This window comes from Stegodyphus dumicola, chromosome 12, assembly GCF_044657685.1.
Source record: "Stegodyphus dumicola isolate Sdum_Otavi_A_Nest chromosome 12, ASM4465768v1".
NCBI classification, from domain to species: Eukaryota; Metazoa; Arthropoda; class Arachnida; order Araneae; family Eresidae; genus Stegodyphus; species Stegodyphus dumicola.
In genome coordinates, this window is record NC_140779.1 from 5,673,065 (window position 1) to 5,697,834 (window position 24,770).

A 24,770-nucleotide genomic window follows, 5' to 3' on the forward strand; every position below is an offset into this window, starting at 1 on the left:
CTAACCAAAATTCTAAAAACTGCAAGTTAGTGAAGTCTGTAGAGCACCTAAGAAAGGAATATTTATTTCAGAAAACTTTTACATTAAATTACATTAAATACTAAGTTGTACTATTGTTATATTAATAAAAATATTTTTAGGTATCAAACTTATTCATACGATGCAAAAACCTTTGTGAATTAGCTGTTCAATGCCGAAAAAATGAGACAAATTCCTTGAAAGATAAGACTGAAATACTTAAAAGGAGTTTTGAATGGAATGATCATGTGAAAGTAATTTTTTTATATGTATTAAATGTATTAGATGCTGTATTTTAATTGAATACGTTCGAAATGTTTTCACTCTGAAATATATTTTTATGAGCAAATAATAATTAAGTTATTTTAATGATTATTTTTATGCTTCTAATGCTGTTTGATTTATGTCTAAGTATTGTTTGATACTTAAACAGCAATTACTTAACCATTTGAGAAGAATTTATGATATTTTATGTTATTTTCTTTCAGATTATCAAATCTGTAAATAAATTTGTAAATCAATGACTGTACATGATATTGATTTTATGGTTTCCTCAGTATTGCCAGTGTAATTTCATGCAGGATAATGATGATAGAATATTTCCATTAGGAACCTATCTAATATTTTACATTTGTTAATAAATGTTTAGTTGAATTCTTTATGACTGAACTATTAATAATTATGAATTATATAATAAATAAAAATATATTTATCCTTCTAAATGTTTAAATTGTTTTTATATTCATTTTGATATTGAAAGAGATAGACAGTGTATGCCTTCTCTGGTGTAGTGACTTGCAGCTCACAACGTGCAGAACAAGGTGCAAAAATTATCAATGAATACAGTTTGTAGTTGAAAAAATAATTTTCTATTACTTTGAAAATGAAGATTTTGTTCAAATTTTTAATAATTGGACTTGTTGTTCTTAAAAAAGTGTTTTGTTCTTAAAAAAATATTTGTCATATATTTTAAACATTAATTTTTCATACTGATACTAACAGTTATCAGATGGTGAATTACAATACAATTTACAATTGAAATAAAATCCTATCACATGTTATTATTCCAAAAGACAAAGTAAAAAAAATCGTATTATAAATAAAATACATTTTCAGGAAAATTATAGTGCTACATTATAATTTTGATATTTATAATAATTTATAGGTATTGAAATTATCAGAATAGTATTATCAGAATAATTTATTTACTAAATAATATTGATTATATTATCTCCTAAGATTAATTATAGTAGAATTATCTGAAAAGGGTAAATCCATACTTAGTTAAATTAAATCACGAATAACAAAATTTCAATTGCAAAAGGAATAAATTAAAAGCAAGTAATTAAATTAAATGCAAGTAAACATTGCCATTGATCGGAAATTAGTTGACTTTTCAAGGGGAACAAACCAACACCCGTTCAGTGAACAATAATTAAGAAATAAATACAAAGGTGTTTTGTCCTTTACTCGAGCAATAAAGTGATGCCAAACCAGCAATTCAAGCTAGGCCAAACATTTCCGTGAATAGAAGGGATTAAGAACCAATGCACTCATTCCGATTAAGCATTTTAGCTAATTCAATTTTGAGAGAAAAGCAATTTCTGAAGTAAAATAGATAACACTCGAGTAACTTTCCCCCGACACCCTCATGTTTATGCATTTTAGTTCAATATTATTTGTAAAAATTAAACATTGGAAATTATCTTTATGAAATAGAAATCAAACTAGTTAAAATAAACATTAGAAAATTGCAAAATATAAGAAAAATAATGCAATCTTTGTAAAAACAAATCAAAAAATAAAAAATAAAAATTTTTAAAAATATATAATAAGAAAAGTGAATGTACATGAATATATAAAGGCCAGAAAAAGCATTAATTAACTTATGTTCTTTCTAGTGGGGAGTGGGCAAAAGTGTTCTCTTAGCGTCTGACTCAGAAGGGTTGTGTTTCAAAAAATTCTTTAGCAGCAGCGGGGACTTTGAATTATATCAGTTGGTAAGACTTGTGTGAAGAAATTTATGGTAGTGGGAGGGACTAGGAATTCTCGAGGGACATATGCTGTGGAGCTCTTATTTGAGTGAAACCGTCTGTTAAATTTTTGGATTTTTTTTTAAATACTAGTGAATGGAAATTAATTAATTTCTGGCTAATTGTTGTGTCATAACGATTAAGATATTAAGAAAAAGAAAAAAGGAATTTTCACTGTCAAAGAGCTATTTGACAGACTAAAGATTATGAAATAGGCCCATTTTTTTTTTTAGTAACAGCATAAGTCTGAAGACAATTAGCTTTTTACATTATATACAGCTTAGTAATTACACTATGTACAAATCCTTCAACTGATAGTCATCCAACTTATACCGCCTTCTCAGATTTAGGAACAAATTATCATATCCCTATCAGTTAAAAGATTTAGAGTGAGTATTTAACGCCTGCTCTTTTAAGGCAATGGTTAATCAATTGATTGGATATTAGATTATTTTTGAGAATTTTAATAAGGAGCAAAATTTCGCGTTGTAGATCTATCGTATCTGTGCAGATATTTTTAATTTTTTGTATTTGATTTATTATTGTATTGTTAATTACTTTTTTGGATATGTTGCAATTCCAATTTATTAATTTGTTAGTATTGAAATTGAAGTTTCTTGTTTTGTCAAAAAGTAAAATTTTTTTTTGTAGTTAATGATTTGAAGATCTAGATAGTCTACGCTATTTTGTGAATTATTAGTTTTATTAAGTGTAAGACAATTGTATAATATATGCATAAATATATGAATTGTAAGAAAGTATTGAAAAGTCTTAACTTAAATAAAACCTGAGTTTAGTGAGATCACAAGTGGCAGTTAAAAATGAAATGAAGTACTTGAAGTTGAAATCTTGGAGCCATGTTTAAAAGTACAGGAGCTTTCACAAACGATCTGTCTACTTCATCAGCTGGAGTTGGAATGGATGGTTTCATCGTATTTTGTTGTTGTTGTTACTGCTGTTTTGTTTCCACAGAGTTGCTGTATTATGCAAATATTGTTACATCTAATTGGAATTATCTTACCATCAAGCATATTTTTAAAGACAAATTTCAGCTTTATCTGAATGACTATATTGATTCAGATCTGAAACACTTTTGACATGTATATTGAACATTCAAAGAAATTTCATGTCTGCATTATAATGTATCAGAAACGATTTGTTTGTTATATTAAGTTCCTGTTATCATTATGCAAAATTAGGCAGTTTTCTAAGTTCATTTCATCATACTCCTAGGGGGGGGGAAGGGAATGTTTCATTAAGATATGACAAAGCAACTTTGCACTATGGTAACATAATCACTGCTTTCCTTCCTACTCAATTTTTTATGATTAAACTGTCAACTGTGGCAGTATAGTTTGTCATGCAAGTATTTTTTTTTATTTATATTTACTTATGTATGTTTTTTATATTTTACTTTTTAAATACATAAATATAAATTTGAGTATATTACTTGGAGTAAATATTAAATACTTTTTATAATTTTTTTCCTTGTGAAGTTATCTGCAATTATTGCAAATTGTGAAAATTTGGTGGAAAGGGCTGTCGACAGAAGAACTAAGGAAATTCAGTCGCTTAGTTCATTTTTAAATGAAATAGAAGGAAATCAGGTAAGAAATTTGCTATCAAGTTATTTAAGTAGAAAAATATTTATGATAATGACTTCCAAATTTTTATGTTAAACTGAGTAATAATAATTGCACAACATGGGCATTTTATTTATGATGATTCATAATTTTATGCTTCAATGAGATACATTCTGGTGACATCGGAGGTCATATGATGTAAGAACTGCTAATGTAAACAAACAAGCTTGTGCCATGGTAGATGTGTTGAAAATTCGAAAACTTTAGTTATTTTTAATTAGTTATGAAATTTGCATTTCATCTTTAATTATTATTTCATCCATTAATTAACCGTTCATTCATTTGTTTAGTATAATTTTGGTAACTCAAATGTTATTGTTATCTTCATGACAATCTTTTGTTCGCTGCTTTACCATGTTTTGATTGTTAATATTTATTTATGAATTTTTTCCTTGATCTGATAATTAATTCATTTATAAAAAATGTAAAAATGAATACATAAAATCATGTTTACATAGAGTGCTCTTCTACACTGAAAAGAAAGTTACTATAAATATTTTTAAGTCATAATTTTATCAGCTTAACAAGCAGAACTGTAAATATAAATAGTTGGTTTCTGAAAATCATAATAGTCAAATTTCCATAGCACTCTAAATGAAGTTGGCCCTTAAATCATGTAAGAATAATGATGCCAATGTTCTGCGCTGTTCAAAATTAATGTATAATTTTATACAACTTAAAATTTAATTTTTAGCAACTGAATATAACCCTATTGATAGTATAATCTGAAAATTAACACATTTTGTATACTATAATATAAATGTTCAAAAGAAAAATATAGAGATTTGTGCAACTGAGTTCACTGCAGTACTAGCTGTGAAACTAATAATTTTTCATAACACATTTTTCTTCATTTTATAATAATAAATAATAATAAAGTAGTACTATCTGTATACAATTTAAGTATTCAAAAAATAAATTTGAAATTATATTTAATCTTGTAAGTTACATAATTTATGTGCAGAATTTTTTATTTTAAAATCATGTAGCTCAAAAAGATTTTCAAGTGTATTTATTGAAAAGATCTACCATAGGAAATAGACTAGTGTAATTCTAATGCATATACTTAAGGAACATGTTATCTCAAACTATGGACTGACACAACCACTGATTTTCAAGGACTGAATATACGTGCTAATTTAATATTTAAACTAAAAAAACTCAACAATCTCCCGTGAAAATTTAGAATTAAGTATAAATTCTTATAAAAGCATCCTTTTATATTAAAATATTTCAGTATTACTGATGCTTCTAATATTACAGTTGTTGGTATTCTTAATATCTACAATGGAAGGTATTAAAAAAATTAACATTCCGATATTTATGTTTATTCATTAAAAACCGATTACAACAGCTAAAATTCAGAAGTCAAACAACAAAAATCAATGTTATATTTACAAAATTTTCACAGGACTAGTTTCGATGGTTTTACCAAACCACCATCCTCAGCTGCAAAACCGCAAATGAACAAGATAGGAAATAATGATTAGATAAGATAAGAAAGCCTGGGCAAGAATAAATTGTTGTTTGACTTCTGAATTAGTATTTATTCAGCGTGTTATTGTGTCTTAACAGCTAAAATGTTAAAACATATCCTGATGAAATTAATAAAATTTTAGCAGCATAAAATATTCTATGACACTAATTAATATTAATGAGAGAAAATTGGCTATGTTCTTGCAGATAAACAGATCTTTCCCAAATTCGGCTATTTCAGTAATTTAGAACAACTATTCATGAACTATGAATATACTATTATTACACATACATTTGGAAAACGTTATTTAAGGTCTTGGGAATAGTTTTCAATTAACTGATATACACTTAATATTCTTAATAAAAACATTATTAATACTGGTAAGCATCACGCATAAGAAAGATTTATAAATTTTACCTTGTTTTCTGCAGAAATTTGCACAGATGTTTCATAATTAATTGTTTTTTTTTTATTTCGGCCTTAAAACAGCTTGTTATAGGTCCAGTGATATCCGTCATTACTTTGAAACCAGTATTGTTCACCTGTTTTTCCTTGAATAACAAAAGACCCTTCTTGTTGACATCAAAGAAAGAGAAATCATTTCCAAGCATATTTTTTAATTTCTCGCAATAGCCATAAATTTTTAAATTCGAAAAATCGATTAATTTCAGCGGAATATCTGCTATCAACTCCATTGTAAACATAGCACATGCGGATGTTGTTGTTCTTAAACCACGTGGCCACATTTTTCATCTTCTTCTCTTGTGGAATGTATCTCATTATTTATCATTTGTGTTGTGTTGTGTGTGTAAACTAAATGTTTAATGTCTCTTTAATATTGCTACTGTCAAAAAGTATAATCATAATATAATGGATTATGTATATTATACACTGTATATATATACCTGGCATAGAAAATGCAACACCATGAAAGATCAGGTAGAATGTGATATCAATTGATACAAACACAGCATTCCATATGTAAATAAGTGTTGTTATTTATGGAAAGATATATTACAGTGCTGAAATAAACAAGGAGTCAGTAAGATATATGACCACCTCTCATGGCGATGCAAACTGTGACTCTATGAGGCACCAATGCAATTAATGTATGGGGAGTATCCTGAGGAATGGAAATCCAAATGCTCTAAACCCTCCTCCAAAGTTTGCTGTCCAATAATGGCTGGGGCAGAGAAAGACAAATGAGGACAGTTATGTCCCACATATGCTCGATTAGTGAAAGATTGGGGGATATCACAAGCCAAGGAAATAATGAGACTTGCTGCAAAGCTTGTTGGTTATTGAATGCTGTGTGCAGTGTGACATTGTCCTACTGGGAAATATCATTTAGCAGCCACAAAAGGTCCACAGCCAGCTGCAGTACCTCCCATCAATGTGCCTCTACATAAATGAGGTGCCTTGCTAGCATGACTGAAGGCACCCCAAACCAATTTGCCATGCTGACGAGCGGTATGGTATTCAGATATAGTACAGTCAAAAGTCTTTAATCCGCGCTCGTCAGGACTTCTGCGATTCCGGATTATTGGTTTTTCTGGATTATAGATCATCAATTTTAAATCTGGTAAGATGGCATGCAGAAATTATAAAATTAAAAATATGAAACCATAATTTATGAAATAAAGAGCAATTATGATCTAAAGGGTATCAAAATTTACCAAAAAAAACTTAATATTTACTTAATATTTATTTGTTTACTTTATTAAACATTTCTTTCAATGCGCGCATGCGTAAAGCTTACATTACGCATAGTCGAAATTAGAAAATTGCAACCAGAAAACTGTTTGATAGGTATTCGTGATATGATTATGAGGAATTTGATTTAAAACATATCAAAGATAGAGTAGATAGAGATGAAATACTACATTTAGTAAGGAATTATAAGCCGAGTAAAATAAAAACATCTGCCCTGAAGATAAGGATAGTGCTGGCAGATCAACTTCGAGTTCATTGCGTGCCGCGACGTCCCCCCCCCGGCGCAGAGCAGCATGAAATTGATAAACAGATTTCGGAATGGTTAGAGAAACAAAGGAGCCTTTATCCACTTTTTGCAGCAATTCCTTTTTTTGTTTGATGGACATCGAAACATGCTTTCTCTTTGTAGATCCAGCTTCGGAAATTCTATTTGACATAACTGAAAGTTTCAACTTACTTTTATAACATTGCTCTAACAGTCTGCAAAAAATAATAAGCCGGATCCAATTCGAAGATTAAGGAACAACGCAATCTGCAACATTAACTGAAATATATAATTAGATAATTTTAGCTTAGCTTATACCATCTGTCATACATTAAACGTGCATGTGTAAACATATTATGTGCATGTGTAAAGGTATTATGTGCATGCGTTGACACATGCGCAGGAAGTTTGTAGCTTTGAGGTCCAGATTATAGACCATTCCAGATTAAAGACTTTTGAATGTAATCATTTTCAACCAAACATTAGGAAACTGTTGTCCCAGATAGTGGAGCATCTAAAACTCTCTGCACATTCCACAAAATGTTCATATTAATCGACTGTGGGACCACCACTGCTTTTCTTCATTTGTATCAATCTGTGCATTCTGTAGTGTGCCTAGATGGACCTGGTCTTTTATGACTATTTACTTGTCCTTCGTCAATCCATCTAGACCAAATTCTGTGCATGTTGGATACATGTGCATGTATTTCAGCAGTGATATAATGGTAAGACCAACGAGTTATAATTAAGCTTATAGTTTCCCACACGTAAAATCTATTTGCTGGAACTGATTGCAGTATCATCATCCAGTCAGTTCTTCATTCACATGTGTCTTTTGGAATCTTGAACTTAAAGTAGTGACTATTGGTTTGTCTGCCATTTCCTTCCCTTTAAAAGAAAATTTTTTTTGGGGGGGGGGGGAAGAGATTTGGAAGCATTTTTTTTTTTTTTAATTTTAAATCTATATATATTGGAGAATTGAAAAATGCACATTTCTTTCTGGAAAATATTTTTTATATACATTTTTATCATGAGAAACTGTTGCCAGAAAAACCAGTTTCAGATGTTATCACCAAAAAAAAATCTTTTTAAAAATAAATTTCAGTCAAATTACAGTTAATTTCTAATTTGCATAATATAAAAGAGTAAAATGTATAAAATTTAAGAAAATATAAAGTGCTGAGGGAAAAATACCTTAGAAATGCAGTTTAGCATGCAGTTAGCATGATAGAGTTCAAAACAGGGTTCAAGGCAAAGTCCAACTTCACGGTCTTTGCACCAGATTCAATAAATCTAATTATTAATCTATCCAATAAATCTAATTAATAATTTAATTAAATAATTAAGATAATTGCTGAACGTTTTCTAGCAGCCATTTCTGTAAGAAAAAAGCGGCAAAAAGTGAAGTTTGAGCACTAATACTACATGCATTCAAATGCCCCAATTTAGTGGACAACTAATGATATCTGTAAGCCAAAACGTAAACTAAACGCATATTACTGTTACTTACTATTTTTCTCCAGTGGTTAAACGGGGGGGGATGCGATTCTCAATAAAAGAAAAACATATGCCTGCTGAAACCACGGGATGAGCAAATTTTGCTACATTTGAGTTGCCCGTGGAAATCGCGGGATGATCAGCCAGAGGGTTAAGAGTTATACAAAACAAAAATGGAAACTTCCAGCGATGCAAAATTGTAAACAAGAATGCAGATGATTCTCATAAAAATCCAGCAAGTTGCCTCTTGACACAGAGAAAAACTGTGTTATTAACGACTACAATAGCATATATTTGTAATTCAAAAGGAAAGAGAATTCCAGTTCGTGCTATTATTGATAACAGCAGCATATATCTCACTTTCAAATGTCGCTAAATACACCTGCAAAAGTAGTTAAAAAGTAATAGCTAAAATTAAAAAAAAAGTATAATCCATATTTCATAATAGGTTTTCTTACTCATTTTTTAAACTGAATCTTCATAAAAATATAAATAATGTCCCAATTTTTCTGATAACCATCAAAAAGTTTTCATGGACCACCAGTTGCCTACCGCTGATTTGAAATATTGTCACTGATTATTTATTTTGCCATTACTTGTATTAGGTAAAACTTTTAGAGACTTAGTTTTGTGTCTGTGTAATAGATTTATAAGTAATTATTTATAATATGGAAATTTATTAAGTTGTATTTATTAAGTGTTGAAAGTAATAACTAAATTTCTGTAAATCTTTCAAAAAGTCAGATATTCTTTTAAATTGAAAACTTTAAGGTGCTTAATATTTTAGCCTTAAATCACTTAAGATAAATATATTGTACAATTACAGTTTTATTTACAGTAAATGAATCATTAACACTAAAAAAATTAGTGTAAATGTTTTTATTTATTTCATAGAGAAATTTTAAAATATGTTAATACTGTAGGCACTGCTTTTTCTAAAATTTTTCTAGAAAAATTTAATAGGAACTAAGATTTGATGCCATTTAAAACTAAAATTTAATTCCATTTCTAAGGTTTGCAGAACTTAGTTTCCAGTATCTATAAGCTGCATCATCATGTTTTTCTCAAATATTCAGTTTGATATTTTTAATTACTAATAATTTGTGAACTTTTGCAAAAATTATCAGAGCTATTTTTTACATGTATATTCTAATATAATGATAGTAAATCTCATTGGTATCTTTTATTGGTATTTTAAGTTTTCTTGCATCTTTTCAAATGGTTTGCAGCATAATTTAGCTTTATCTTCTTCTAAAGTAATTAGTGTTGCTGATGTGACTTATTACCAGATTGATTTGAGCAAATGAATCCCATCATCTGGCCCTATGAAGTTAAATTTTACTGAAAGTGTTATACAAATGGTTGAATTATTAAGATAAATTCTATCTTTACGATGTTCGCATGTTAATTGAGTCTTTTTTTTTTTTTTTTTTTTTTTTTTTGTGTGTGTGTGTGTGTGTGTGTGTGTATCTATGATTGCCTAACATCTGTTTGCAGCTGTCTGCAAGTTTAACCTATAGGGAAACTTAAAAGAAAAGTGAAACTGTCATTGAGTTCAGTAGTTCATGTACTCATCAATGACATCTTTAAACTCAGTTGGTGTTATTAATATTTAATAAAGGAGAACTCCTTTTTTTAATATTTATGCAATTTAAACTATTAGTAAGTGCAAAATAATATGAATGCTTTAGTTGTATGGATGTTTAAGACATTAATGTAAGTTAGTTAACTTATGTTAGAAACATCTCCAAATTTTTAGGATGATGAAATAATCGATTTTCAATTTAAATTTACTAAATGTTTTCCGAAATAAAAAGGTAAACTCATTTTTATATCTGAGGTAAATGTAAAAAGGATTGTAAAGTTTGTTTTGTTGCATTGTCAGTGATATTTTTACTAGTAGCTTCTTAGGAAATCTTTACTCCAAATTTATTTCTTTCAAATTTATTTTCTTTCTGTAATCTACAAAAGATGGTACTTAGTTATGACTTTTTTTGCAGTATACCATGGCATTACGTAATCTTCTTGAGATCTGTTAAAAAAGAAATGTATTTGTCTATTTTGCTAATTATTTTAGCTTAAGATCTTTCCAATACTTCAATGCAACAATCAGGTAATTATTGTAATAAAAAAAAAATATGCTATGTATTTTTATTCAGAATTGGGGATTTAAAGAATTTTGAATTCTTTCAACTATTTTGGAATCGAACCTTTAAGATATGAATTGTTGCAGTTGCATGTTTTTATAAAGTTATTTGCACTGTGTTCAATTTTGTTACTGTTATTGCTTTCTTTAGAATTCTTTCAGTGATTTAAAATTGCATAAAGTTTTTAATCTTGTTGATGTAGAGCTTAAATCTGTATTCAACATTAAAAAAAAATTTTTTTTTTGCTTGATTTTTAATTTCTTCTTCACTTTACAATTACAGTCAAAAGTCGTTAATCCGGACTCGTCGGGACTTCGGCGATTCCGGATTATAGAACATCAGTTTAAATCTGATAAGATGGCATGCAGAAATTATAAAATTAAAAATATGAAACTTTAATTTATGAAGTAAAGAACAATTATGATCTAAAGGGTATCAAAATTTACAAAAAAAAAAAAAAAAGCTTAATATTTATTTGTTTACTTTATTAAACATTTCTTTCAATGTAAGTTGTTTAAGTTGCTTCGTTTTTTATGTGATAATACAATCTCTTAAATTCTATAAACAGACATAATTTCTTGTTCAGTTACAAAGTTCCACTGTTCAAGTCCTATAATTGCTGTGTCGAGAATACCGACTAATTTGCCAATCGAAATGTTTTCGTTTTCAATAACCTCTGTTACTTTCTTCGTTATCAGAAGTGAATTATAATGACGAGGAATTTGATTTAAATCATATCAAAGACAGAGTAAGTATTTAGTAAGGAATTATAAGCCAAACAAAATAAAAACATCTGCCCTGAAGATAAGGATAGTGCTGACAGATCAACTTCCAATTCATTGTGTGCCGCGCCACGGCGTTAAAGATAAACAAAGTTTACATAAATAAATGTTAAAGTTTAGATAAACAAAGGATATGCCTTTATCCATTTTTTGCAGCAATTCTACTTTTTGTTTAATGGACTTCGAAACATACTTTCACTTTGTAGATCCTTTACATATTAGTAAATATATATCAGAAATTCTATTTTACATAATTGAAAGTTCAAGCTTACTTTTATAAAATTGCTGTAACAGTCTGCAAAAAATAATAAGCCGAATCCAATTTGAAGATTAAGGAACAATGCAATCTGCAACAAACTGAATTAGATAATTTTAGCTTAGCTTATACCGTCCGTTATACATTAAACGCGCATTCGTAAACGTATTTTGCGCACGCGCACATGCATATTCGCAGCCGTAAAGGTCTTGCGTAAAAGCCGTAAAAGTCTTGCGTCAATGCGACGCATGCGCAGAAAGTTTGTAGCTTTGAGGTCTGGATTATAGATCATTCCGGATTATGGGTGTCCGAATTAACGACTTTTGACTGTATTTCATAATTGTCATTTAATGTTATGTGTTAAGTTTTTCTTCATATTTTTGCATACTTTTTATCATTAGCCGACGCAAGTACATTCTGCTTGTAAACAATACTTTCTATCTGCTATTGAAAAGAGAAAAATTGAAATAAATGATATTGAGCTGGTATTAGAACCACTTGAAGAAATTGATACTGATGTTAGCACAGAGGTAAAATTATCTTCTTTCGTAATTTTATTTACATTTTCTAACACTTTCTTTTTTTTAAATAAAAGCAGAGAATGGCAGAAGTATAGGTGTTTTTTATATATGTATTTGACTATTTTTTCTCCTTAAATACTGTAAGCAATTTTTTTTGTAAATGTTCATAGGAATTTACACAAGATAGTGAATCATCAAATGCTAGGAAGGCTAATATAAGCAAAAAACTTTTATATATGTGTAAAAATAATAACAGATTTATATATAGTATATAACACAGTAAATATGTTCTAACAATTTCTTGCCTCCAAGTGTTAATGGCAGAAAGTACATTTCGATACGTCATTATTAATGCATACCACAGATTCATGTGAAAGTAGGTTTGATTTTAGTTCTGGACAATTGCATGAGGAATGAATGTTGACTAGTAATGCATACTACAAAATTTAAAATGTCATTTCTATAGATTTGTCGTTCATCTATTAAGAGTACATCTGTGATAATGCAGATTTTTCTAACCTTTCCCTTAACATCTGATGTATAAGTGTTACTTGCACTGGATAATCGGCCTATGCTGATATCTGTACGCCAAGCAGAAAAAAATAAGACAATTCTCTGCCTTCTGTTCTAGTTGGCCAATCACCAAAATTTAATTTGTATTTTCTTCCTTCAAGAACATGACTTGGGATTATGTACAACATTTCTTTCACGCATATGCTTTTATCACAAAATTAAACTTTTCTGAAACGACAGGTTGATTTTTTCATAGTTTGATTCTAGCTTCAAATTATTTGTACTAAATTTTCTAAAAATCCTGCTACCTTTTTGTGATTATTCATATTTAAAATTTGTGTTCTAATTGTCAGCTCAGTACAAAAAGAATTTAACTTAATGAACATCTAATTTTTGTTAACACTGGCTTTTTTTTTTTAAATCTTCAGTGAAGTTTGACATGAAGAATTCATTAGAAATTTAAGGTTTAGCTTATTAATTATGCAATTTAGTTATAAAATTTTTTCTGCTTTCAAAAATACTTTTTTTATCTTTGTATTTAAAAAATGGTTGAGATCTTTGGTAAATATATATATATATATGTATATGTATGATTTGGATTCTGAAGATAAAGATTTTTTTCTTTATCTTCAGTTGCTGATTGATTTTGCTCATCTTTACTGATGGGCAAAATCAATGGGGTGAACAAATGTGAAACAAAGGGCACAGAATAATACAGTGAAATCACCTGGAGTGATAGGTATAGCAAAATGTATAAAAACTGTATTAAATTCTTAGAACTAATTTCTTGCAGTGGAATTATTGGATGTACTTCTTACTAATATAAATTCATTTCTTTAATTAGAGAAAACTTTAATCCAGAAAGAGACGTACGAATTACTAATTTATTCAAAATTAGAATTTTCATTGGTTTACTACTGTTTGTGAGTCTATTACATAATAATAAACAAATTTTAGAAGAATTATAATCTACCAAGGAATAGGGTAAACATGTGTCAAGTAGAAATGTCTGTATAATGTTTTAAATTTTTCCTTCAATGCTGATGCATTTTTGCTTCAGTGTAATAAAGCGGCAAGAAATGAGCAGGGGAAAAAATAGACAAACTGGGCACCTGTAAAAGATTTTGGGTTCAGATCAATTGATCTAATAGAAAATTCAAAATGTAGAAACTATTTTTAAAAAAGGGAAACCTAATTGCTCTGCTCTGTATGAAAAGGACATAAAGTTTGTTAAAGACTCTTCAGTTTTTTGAAACTTGGAGTCTGGTATCTTATATTCAAAAATACCTTAAATCAGGTATGCACACAAAGAACTCCATTGATATTGAAACCGGAAAGAAAATTTAAAAAAAAAAAAAAAAAAAAAAAAAAAAAAAAAAAAAAAAACCTAAATTAATTACATTTATAACAATATGGAGATTGGAGTCAATGATCTCGATAAAATGTGTGGAATTTGTGCCCATAATACCAGAAGATAGCCAATGGTCATATTTTATTCTATGATGAATATTTCAGAAATAGTGCCGTTTTTTAAGCAATCAAAAAAAATTTTTTAAAGAGTATTTGAGAGAATTAATAAAAAAAACTGTCAAATGAGGAAATAACTTAATGCCTCATAAAAACTAATTTATGTAAGGATTTGCAGAGGAAGCTGAACAGTTGCAATCTCAAGAAAATTAAAATGATATATATATATATATATAAATTAATGTTTCTTCATGCTACACAGTCAAAACCAGCAGAGTGGTGTAATATTTTTGCTTGAAACATGCCATTATGATGTGTGGAATATATTCTAAAGATCTCAGAATAGAATATGATTCTGACAGATAAATGAGTACATTTTTCGTTTTTATAATATTGTCTCAGACTATTTTGTTTGTGTGTATGTTTATTTTTTTTTTTTTTCTTTTTTGTATTTGTATTCTTTTATTTTGTATTTTGTAATTTACGCTGTGTGAATCCAAAAGGGGGAAAAAAGGCAAGGAAAGTCCAGGTACAGGAAAGGTGGACCCTGGAACTAAAAAGTATTTCTTTTTAAAATTATATGAAATAGTTTATATCATTAAAATGCAAACTTCATCTCTCAGATGTAATGCCTCCGATGGAGTATTAGAAAAGTAAATAGCTGAATAGCTGCTGCAACATCTGTTTTTCTAGCTGCCAAATATTTAACCTTTTTTCATGTTACATACCATTTTATCAAACCATTGCTTTCCTCTCCATCTGTCAGTAAATTATTGTTTACCCTACTCTGTAGATGTATAATTGGCTTTCAGAAATAAATATTATAATTTAGGTATCACTATATTGTGTTACTGTATATTATAATAAATAGCTGTTTTAATTAAATATTTTCTTCGATCCAATGTAGTTTTTAACTTCAGTTTTAACTTGAAATGTCATAGGAGTAATATTTGTTATGAATGGCACGTTTATAAGTTTATTTGCGGAAATAAATATTTTTTTCTATTTTTTTAAAAATTCTTTTTTCTTTCTTTCCTTCCCTCCCCCCCCTTTCCCCCTTTCTACTGATTTAGATGCATACTTCATGTATAAGGGTAATTCAGAAAGAAACCATCATTGTGGCTTGGTGGTAGTAGTACTTACCTTAGTGTTTGCTATATCATGCAGTCTGATTAGCATCTTCCTTTAGCAAATGCTTAATGTTTTGTGTAATTGCAGAATTTTTTTTTTTTTTTTTTTTTTTTTTGGAAGGATGATAACCTGGCTATTGCTGCCCATGTTTGAAATCAGTATATTTGGGTGGATTTCTCCATGCGTTTTCTTAATATATTATCAAAATATTATTATTATTGATCATTTCTTGTTCATATACAGAAAGCATATGGAAAGCTTTGATGAAGGTCATCAATAACAAAAAAATGTTAAGAGTTTAAACCCATAATTATTTAAGCCATGTATTCAATAAGTACAAACACAATCTTTTCCATAGTTTTCATCATATAGGCCTCAGTTCCTTTCATTATTATAAAAGTAAATACAAATTTTAGTTCAGGTTGGTTATAACATAACTTCTTGCAGTTTATAAAAAATCAAAAAGATATTTTCGAAATTCATCATAGCATTTACCTGTGCCTCGGTACTTATTGCATAAATTGTGTGTTGCATAGAACTGAATTAAATCTAAATTCAATATTGTTTTTAACTTATGTCAAGTGACTAGATGCATATGTGTTTAATCTCCTGCAATAGAATTTCAAACTTTATTTAAAATACTTTTAAAAGGAAGACTAGCAGCAGATAGGAGTCTGGGAAACCTATCTGCTGCTGATACAACAAAGTCATGAAATTTATTCCACATATTACTGATAATGGTACAAATAAACGATAAACAAGACAAAACAAACGTTAGAAATGAGTACTTTCTGTATCTGTCACGCTGAGCGAGGAGAGCCTATACATGTCGTAGCACTGAATCATAGAGGTTCTAAATATAATCCTCGAGAATGGAATTCCATATGTCTTTGACTTGATGCCAAAATTCAGTTTTACTGTGTGCACCACCAGCTGCACAAGAATGTCGCCAACCGACGAAATCTCAGACATACTCAGTGGGCGACGTATTCAGGGAATAAGCAGGCTATGGAAGAAATTAAACCTGTTCTGTTCTAAGGAAGGTTTGTGCAGTCTGAGAAACGTGCATGGGCATTATCCTGCTGAAACCCAGACTGCAGTACCCGGAATGAGGAGGACCTCTGGCTGCACAACTTCCCTTATACAGCGATCACTGTTTGATTGCCTGCAGTCTACACTAGATGGGATCAACAATTATACCCAATAGCTCCCCATATCGTGATGCTAGGCATTTGTGGGATATGATGCTGGATGACAGACTGTGGGGTCAGACATTCCCCTCTGTAATATCTGACGCATACTCTTTCATTACTGTACTCCAGACTGTAGTGAGATTCATCCGAGAAAACATCTTGTTCCCACAGGGCATGCAATACACTGTGTTGCCATACCCACTGAAGTCAAAGGCATCCGTGATACAGTAACAAGGGAATCCTACATGAACTCTTGCACACAGTTCATATTGCAGCAGACAGCGATGAACTGTGAAGGTACACAACATAACACTTGCAGTTGTGCTAACACACCAAAGGATGCTGTATGATCAGTCACAATCATGCAGATGAGGTGTCTGACGCCCCATGCAGTTGTGCTGTTGAGTGCCCCAATGCCAGGATTTCACCTTGCTTGGGAAGGAACCTCTGTCCATTTCTTCCAAACGCACATCACTGTTGTGGCATTATGCTGTGTGTGGGGTGCATTATGCTGCATGCTCAATACAAAAGTATTTCTTACTGCCAGCAGTCACTTCCGCTGTAATGGATGACTAGAAGTCAATTTCTATGGCCACCTATTAAAAACAGGTCGAAAGTCACCTCATATATGTGCAGGCTATCATCAATGCAAAAGGGGGAACATCATCATATACATATGTGCCTCAAGACCTTCCAAGTGTATACCACTGGATGGCTGAATACTTTTGGTCTGATAGTGTACATCAGCAGTATTACATCAGTCTGTGATTCAGTATACTTCTAGCTGTCTTAATAAGACCATCACATTCCCTTGCATCTCCTGATTATGATGTCACAGTATGTGTGCTGCCATCAAAAATCACAACAGATTCAAAGTATGCTGAGTGACAAGACTTCTTTTGGGCAAAAATCTATCAGTGGTTCTGTAGGCATTCATCATGAACTGTGTGCAGCCCAAACATTATAAATGATACATGATTATATAAGATTTTTTAAGGAAGAAGCCATCATGATGAACTTAGAAATGGTAAACCTTCTATAATGAGTAATAGTTTAATTGAGAGCTCTGCCAGGTTTTATGCAGAAGGTGTTTTTAAGCATTAGGCCACTGAGATCAAAACTTCATGCTTTATATTCCTTTGAAATTAAATAATGGTTTATTTTCCAATCTAAAGCTGTATAAATGGTTTTACTGGTGTATTTTTAATTGATTTCTATATAATCTGATGCATATCCATGTAATATCTTTTATTCTTGCAAGAGATTAATTGGAGCATTTTGTAGTTGTCTTTTGCTATTGATGATGCTTTGAGTGATGTTTTGGCCGAAGGCATGGTGTTTTTAAATACTCGTGTTGAAAGAAGACAGTCAGAAGATGCCCAGATTAATGCTGAGGTTTGTTATTTATTTTCAATAGGCATAATTCACATTAATTTTAAATTCTGTATATATTTGATGTTAATATTTCTTTCTTATAATAAGTGTGTAGTTTTATTTCAGTATTTTATGTAATGTAATAATTTTTTACTAACCAAACTGTTCTTGAATTTTTCCCCCTCCTAAATTTCCAATATCTCCCCTTTGCTTATTTTCTCGAATTTCAGAAGGATTCATTTTTTAAATTGTTTCTTCCCTAACTAATATTTTGATTTTAGGCTATAGCCATGTGTACGGAATTTTACAGAACAGCTTGGGAAAATGTCGAGAACGAGATAACGGTTATGAAAGAAAATTTGAATATATTAGTTTCTTTTGAAGGGGATGTGATTGAACAAGTTTGTAAAACTTTTGCTTATTAGTTTTCTAATTTATTCTTTCTTATTTTTGTTTATGTTGTTATTTACTGTAATTAATAACAAATAAGTACATAAATAAATATTTATATTATTATGTATATAATTTCTATTACTCTAGCTAATGTCACATGTCACTTAAAATATTAATAATTTATTCGTATTTGAGGTGTTAGATGGGAATCTGAAGTTTTCAGATTGCTCTAAAAAGTTTTAAAGAAGGTCTAGATAGTAGACTATTTTAGTTACTGGGTGTCCAGATTTCAATTTCTAACTATTGTTAAGATGCCTTCAGATTACAGCTTACCAGTCTGTTCTTGGACTCACTCCTGCTAACACAACCTTATTTGTCTTTTTAACTTAATTATTAAGCATTGCTTTTTTCACACTTATGCCACATAAAATCCAACAGCAAAATCACAAAATTTTTAAAAGCAGTATATGTTTAGAATTCCTAATACAGTGTACTGCCATTAGTTCGATTTCAGTCTTTTCTCGGTTCATCATATTATTGTTCAGTTTTCTTAGTAAGATGACTTACATAACTTTGTCTATTTATAATTAACTTTTTATTAAACATTACTTTTTTCTCAGTTACGTCACATAAATATCAACACAAAATCTTTAGAAATCCTGAAAGTGTTAGCTGTTGCCACAAAGTGTTAAGTGTTTTTTTAGTTTGCTATAGTATTACTTTTTTTTAATATATAATATATGGCAGTAACATTTTGTTATAACATCCTTTTATTTTTGTTGCCATACTTTTTTTAATATGATCGCTATTTTATTTCTTTAAAAATAATATTGTCAATAATATTTGGTTGCAGCATCCTTTTATCTGAAAGGTGATATGGACAAAACAAAATTGAGGTGTGAGACTAATAATAACTCTGGTACTCTAAAAACATTTTTGGAAAAGCTCTGGATAATAGACTAACTGGGTGTACAGATTTTGAACAACTGTATATATACTGCATAAGTTATATATATATATATATATGTAATGTTTTCAGTTATTCCAACACATCGTGGGCGAATGGTGAGGCTATTCCATTACACGTTCTGGCAGATGGTTGACGAAGCTGGGATGATTGAAGTACGGAGAAAAATGACGACTCGGGACTTTTCACTTTTAACAGCAAGCATATCTTTATTTTAATTTATAGCAGATGACTTTTTCCAGATGAAGTTAATCAAATAACTTATTCAGTAATTGAACTATTAGATACGACTGACTTTAATACGTCATAACGTTCTAACAAAGAAAGAGGAGCATAGCGGAAGCGTTAGCAGGACGAAGGCGAGAAGGCATCTGTCTAGGAGAACTTATGACGCAGCATTTATATGAAAGGTTATGTAACAGAGTAGCTTCTAGAAAAATGTAGAAAAACTTATGACGCAGCATTTATATGAGGAGGTTATGTAATAGGTGCGAATGTTCTAGAAGGTAATGGTCTAAGGGGAGATGCTGAATTGCAGAAAATTAATTAAAGGATGCTGGTTCGCAAAGAGCAAAGCCATCTTCTTTTTTTTTTTTTTTTTTTTTTTTTTTTTCCATGATGATTTCAAATGCATAGATGAAAGCAGTGGACCTCCCAACAGCTTACGATACTGTGTAGATGACCGAGAAGACCGTAGTGGCTTGATTGGGAATTCAGATGAATAGTTACCTTTTTTATTTTATCCATTCGTTAAACGATATGAGATTAGTTGAAATAAACTGCACTGAAGTTCCACGCCTGTAGGGTCGAAAATCGGCTGCGCCATATTATTGTAATGAAACTGTGGTTTGAAGGTGGCAGAGTGGAAAGCATGATGACGCAATTTAGCACAACATATCTTGAAAAATCACAATCTTTATTTTTTCCATGCATATCAAATAATCCTTTCTCAGACAAGATATTTCTTAATAATACTTTAATAGAATTTCTCCCATTTTGAAGTACGACGTCATCTTAAGCAAGTAAGCGGCAGCAGCATGGATAAAATGCGTCTTACCAGCAGGAGAGCTAACACGGAAAAAAAAGGCAAGGTTATAGTACTTTCATAGCAAGAAGGCTGAAGTTTCAGTTCACAGTTTTGGTTTAGAATTAATTTGATTGGACGAAAGGCATCTGCATTAAAACGTTACATAAGATAGAAAAGTCTGGAACCTGTGAGAAGAGATGAATTTAGGGGCAGATTACCAAATTTAGAATGTTAATTTTGAGGTCGTCAATTATTTTTTTGAAACTGCTATCATATTTTGTTATATCTTACACACACACACACACACACACACACATATATATATATATATATATATAAAGGTAACAAGAGTTAATGTAAATAATGAAAGTAATGTAAAACTAAAAATTCAAAAAAGTGATGTGAAAAAACAAAGTAGTGAAATAACAACAGACTCAGAGAGTACGGAGGAAGGAAACCCTGAATTAATTAAATTGTTAAATAAATATAAGAATGTGTTTTTCATAAATAAATATGATGTAGGTAAGATTAACATTGAACCACAACGAATTAACTTGACTTCTGATTTGCCTGTCACTTTAAGACCTTATCGAACTTCCCCTAAGGAAGAAGAAAAAATTGGAAGACAAATTGATCAATTATTAAAAAATGTAATTATTAAAGAAAGTAATAGTTCTTATGCATCCCCAGTAACTTTAGTATTAAAATGTGATGAAGGTGAAAAAACCAGAATGTGTATTGATAAGTTGAATGCTTTAGCAAAGATCGATGATCATTCCCTGCCACAGATAGACTTTTTATTAGAAAAATTAAGTAATGCAAATGTTTTTTTCTACAAAAGATCTGAGATCAGGGTTTTGGCACATTCCTATTCACCCTGATAACACCGAAAAATTGACTTTTATTACAAATTTTGGACTGTATGAATGGCTAAGACTCCCTTTTGGCTTCAAAAATGCACTGGCTATCTTTAACAGAGTTATTAAACACATCCTCACTAAAAATAAAATCCAATTTGCTTGTAGTTATTTTGATGATATAATTGTGTACTCTTCTTCCAAAGAACAACATCTAAAGCATTTGCATGAATTATTTGAAATATTTTTTCAAGAAGATATTAAATTCAACCAGAGTAATTATGTGTCTTTGCCAAAGATAAAATCAATTTTCTAGGTTATGAAATTAGAAAAGTTAAAGTTACCCCAGATAACCAAAATATTGAAAGTATTAAACGTTTGAAATATCCAAGTAATGTAAAAGAACTACAAAGAGTGTTACGCAGTGTAAATGTTTATCATAGATTCATACTTAATTATGCTAAATTAAGATCTCCTCTAAATAAATTATTGAAAAAAGATGTACCATGGCTTTGGGATGATCAATGTCATACTGCTTTTGACGAACTGAAAAATCTTCTTATTTCAAAACCAGTCATACAATTGTATGATCTAAATAAACCTTGTCATGTTTTTTTTTTTTTTTTTTTTTTTTTTTTTTTTTTTTTTTTTAATGCATCACAGATTGCTGTGGGAGCTGTTTTGAAACAGCCAGATGAAAGTAATGTATTACACCAAGTTTCCTACCATTCTAGAGCTTTAAAAAATTATGAAAAAAATTATGCAATTACAGAACTTGAATGTTTAGCTATTGTTGATGCATTAGATAAATTTTATTACTATCTCCACGGTCAAAAATTTACAATCCATACCCATCATGCAGCCTTTGTTTGGCTTAAAAATGTTAAGAATTTAAGAGACAGATTATTCCGTTGGTCACTCCGACTCAGTATGTTTGATTACAAAGTTAAATATCAAAAAGGCTCTATAAACGTAGAAGCTGATATGCTTTCTAGACAACCTGTTTCTCACCAGCTCCAACATTGTGTGTATTTACTTAATCGTGATGAAATAATACAACAGCAAAAAAGTGACAATGTGTGTGATAAAAAATATGTAGAACTAAATGATTTGATGGTAATTAAGAAGAAAAAAGGTTATAAAATTGGGGTACCAAAATCCTTAAGATTAAAATTATTAACTGAAACTCATGAAAAATTCAGACACCCAGGTATTCATGCTATGTTAAATTTAATCATCCCACAATATTATTGGCCCTACATTAGTAAAGATATTGGAAATTTTGTGAAACATTGCCATGTTTGTCAAATTAATAAAAAGAAAAAAACCAAAAAATTTGGACTTATGCAAGAAGTACCGCTGACTGATAAACCTTTTGAATGTCTTTCTATTGATACAGTTGGCAGTTTTAATTATTATAATTCTACAAAAAAATATTTACATCTTGTGATCGATCATGCCACAAGATATGTCTGGGCTTTTCCATCTAAAAATGCAACTGCAGAAACTTATGCTAATATTTTGAAACGAATTTTCCAAATTCAAGCCCCGAAAAAATCCTTAATGACCGAAATGCCACATTCACCTGCAATAGATTCAAAAAATTTCTTAGAAATTATAATGTAAAACAACTTCTAACTACTGCTCATCACCCCCAGACAAATGGTAAAGTAGAGTGTGTGAACCAAACCCTAGTAACCCGTTTAAGATGTAAAGTAAATTCTACATCATCGAAAATTCCATGAACGAAAATTTTGGATCAAGTTATTAGTGAATATAATAATTCCCCTCCTTCAGTAACTAAATTCACCCCTGCATATCTTTTACTCGGAAAACTTCCTTTTCATTCTTTCCTAGATCAAAATACTTACCCTCCAGTTGACATAGCGAGAAAATTAGCTAAAGAGAGAACTATTGAATATCATAAAAGGAATAAAAGTCATTATGACACAAAATTTGCAGATGTAGATTTTCAACCTGGTGATCTAGTTTTATTCGATGAATTTGAATTTCTGAATACACGTAAATTGACACCTCCCTATTCTGGACCATACAAAATTGTCAAAAAATTAGCTGAGGTTAATTATGAAATTGATAAGAAGAATTAACACACAAAGAAACCTACTGATATTGTTCATGTTTCCAGACTATGACACTACCAAGACCCAGAAAATTTTAAACTACATCAGCAATAGGTAGACACACTTTCCTTTTGGTAAACGCTCAACTGGGGTTGCTAATAAAGGTAATTAGAGCACCTTTAATTATTTAATGTCTAATTTTCTGTGTTGTAAATTTTTGGTGTGTTGTTTTGTATCTTTGTATTTATTTTGTATTTATGTGTCAATTTTTGGCAATGACATTAATGGTAATTATAAAATACTATTGAAGTTGAACAGGGGCGTAGCTAGAGGGGGCAAGGGGGGCATCTGTCCCCGGGTGCAGAATCCAAGAGGCGCCAAACTGATGTTACAACATTTTAGAATTAAATATTTTCCATCCTTGGCAAGCAGTAGGGGGCGCGAAATCTTCAGTTGTCCCTGGGCACTGAAATCCCTAGTTACGACTCTGAAGTTGAAAGTTGTGTTGAACGACAATGCAGTATATGACATAATTGTCATTGTCGATAGTAAAAGGTAAAATATGAGTAAAATTATTGTGTAAAATGATTATTATCAAAATAAGTGTTTTATATGAATAAGTAGTCAAAATGAAATACTGTAAACAAACTAAAAGTCAAAAGGAAATGTTACTGTTCTCGAGAAATGTTTTACCAATACTGCATGCATAATGTTATTTTTCTTTATTTTCTATAAATGTCGATATATTAAGGTATATTATTTACAATTTTATATATTAATATTATTATTGACTGTGTTATAGTGAGAGTGTCTATTTAAGATTAATATTATTGTAACTCGAATTCTGGATGTGAGTTCTTCAAACAAATTAAGCAATTATTTTTAAATAATTTTCTAGCTGTTCCCCCCCCCCACACACACTATCTGGAATGTCTTGTGGACGAGGTCCTGGCTTCAAGCCTTTTCAGATGGGGGAATATTTTGTAATAATAAAATTCCATAGTCAAGAATACACTTAAAATTCTAACTGCATGTTCTTTTCATTTTTAATAGCGATGGTCTCTTATTTGAAAGTATGTGGAATTAAATCCACAGCCCTGTAATCAAGTTGTTTTTCCCGCCTTTTCTACATGTACAGTTATAGAATGTTCTGAAAATATTTAAAGCGAACTGGAATGGCTGACGAGGCTGACGTCATTTCTTGGAAGCTCCGCCTTTCCAGAGGCTATAAAAGGACTCGCAAAGGAATATCAGCATCTTTTCTTAAATGTAACGATGCAGTAATCTTCATACAAAAAGTCATTAGTAATTCTTTTTTATTTACACCAGAGATCATATTTTTGTAATTGCTATTTCCCCTGAAATATAATAAATGGATCCTGTTTTTTAAACTTATCGTCTGATAATTTAAGCTA

General features: G+C 30.2%; 1 protein-coding gene across 1 annotated transcript in view; it reads left to right on the forward strand.

The window, feature by feature from the left end:
• LOC118197442 (uncharacterized) overlaps positions 1-24,770 on the forward strand; it is a 576,327-nt gene that overhangs the window by 215,008 nt on the left and 336,549 nt on the right. The window contains exons 52-56 of the mRNA XM_085827453.1: positions 141-272; positions 3,548-3,658; positions 12,233-12,361; positions 17,941-18,051; positions 18,312-18,431. Of these exons, the coding sequence (XP_085683579.1) occupies positions 141-272; positions 3,548-3,658; positions 12,233-12,361; positions 17,941-18,051; positions 18,312-18,431 (603 nt within the window). The remainder of the gene's footprint in view (positions 1-140; positions 273-3,547; positions 3,659-12,232; positions 12,362-17,940; positions 18,052-18,311; positions 18,432-24,770) is intronic.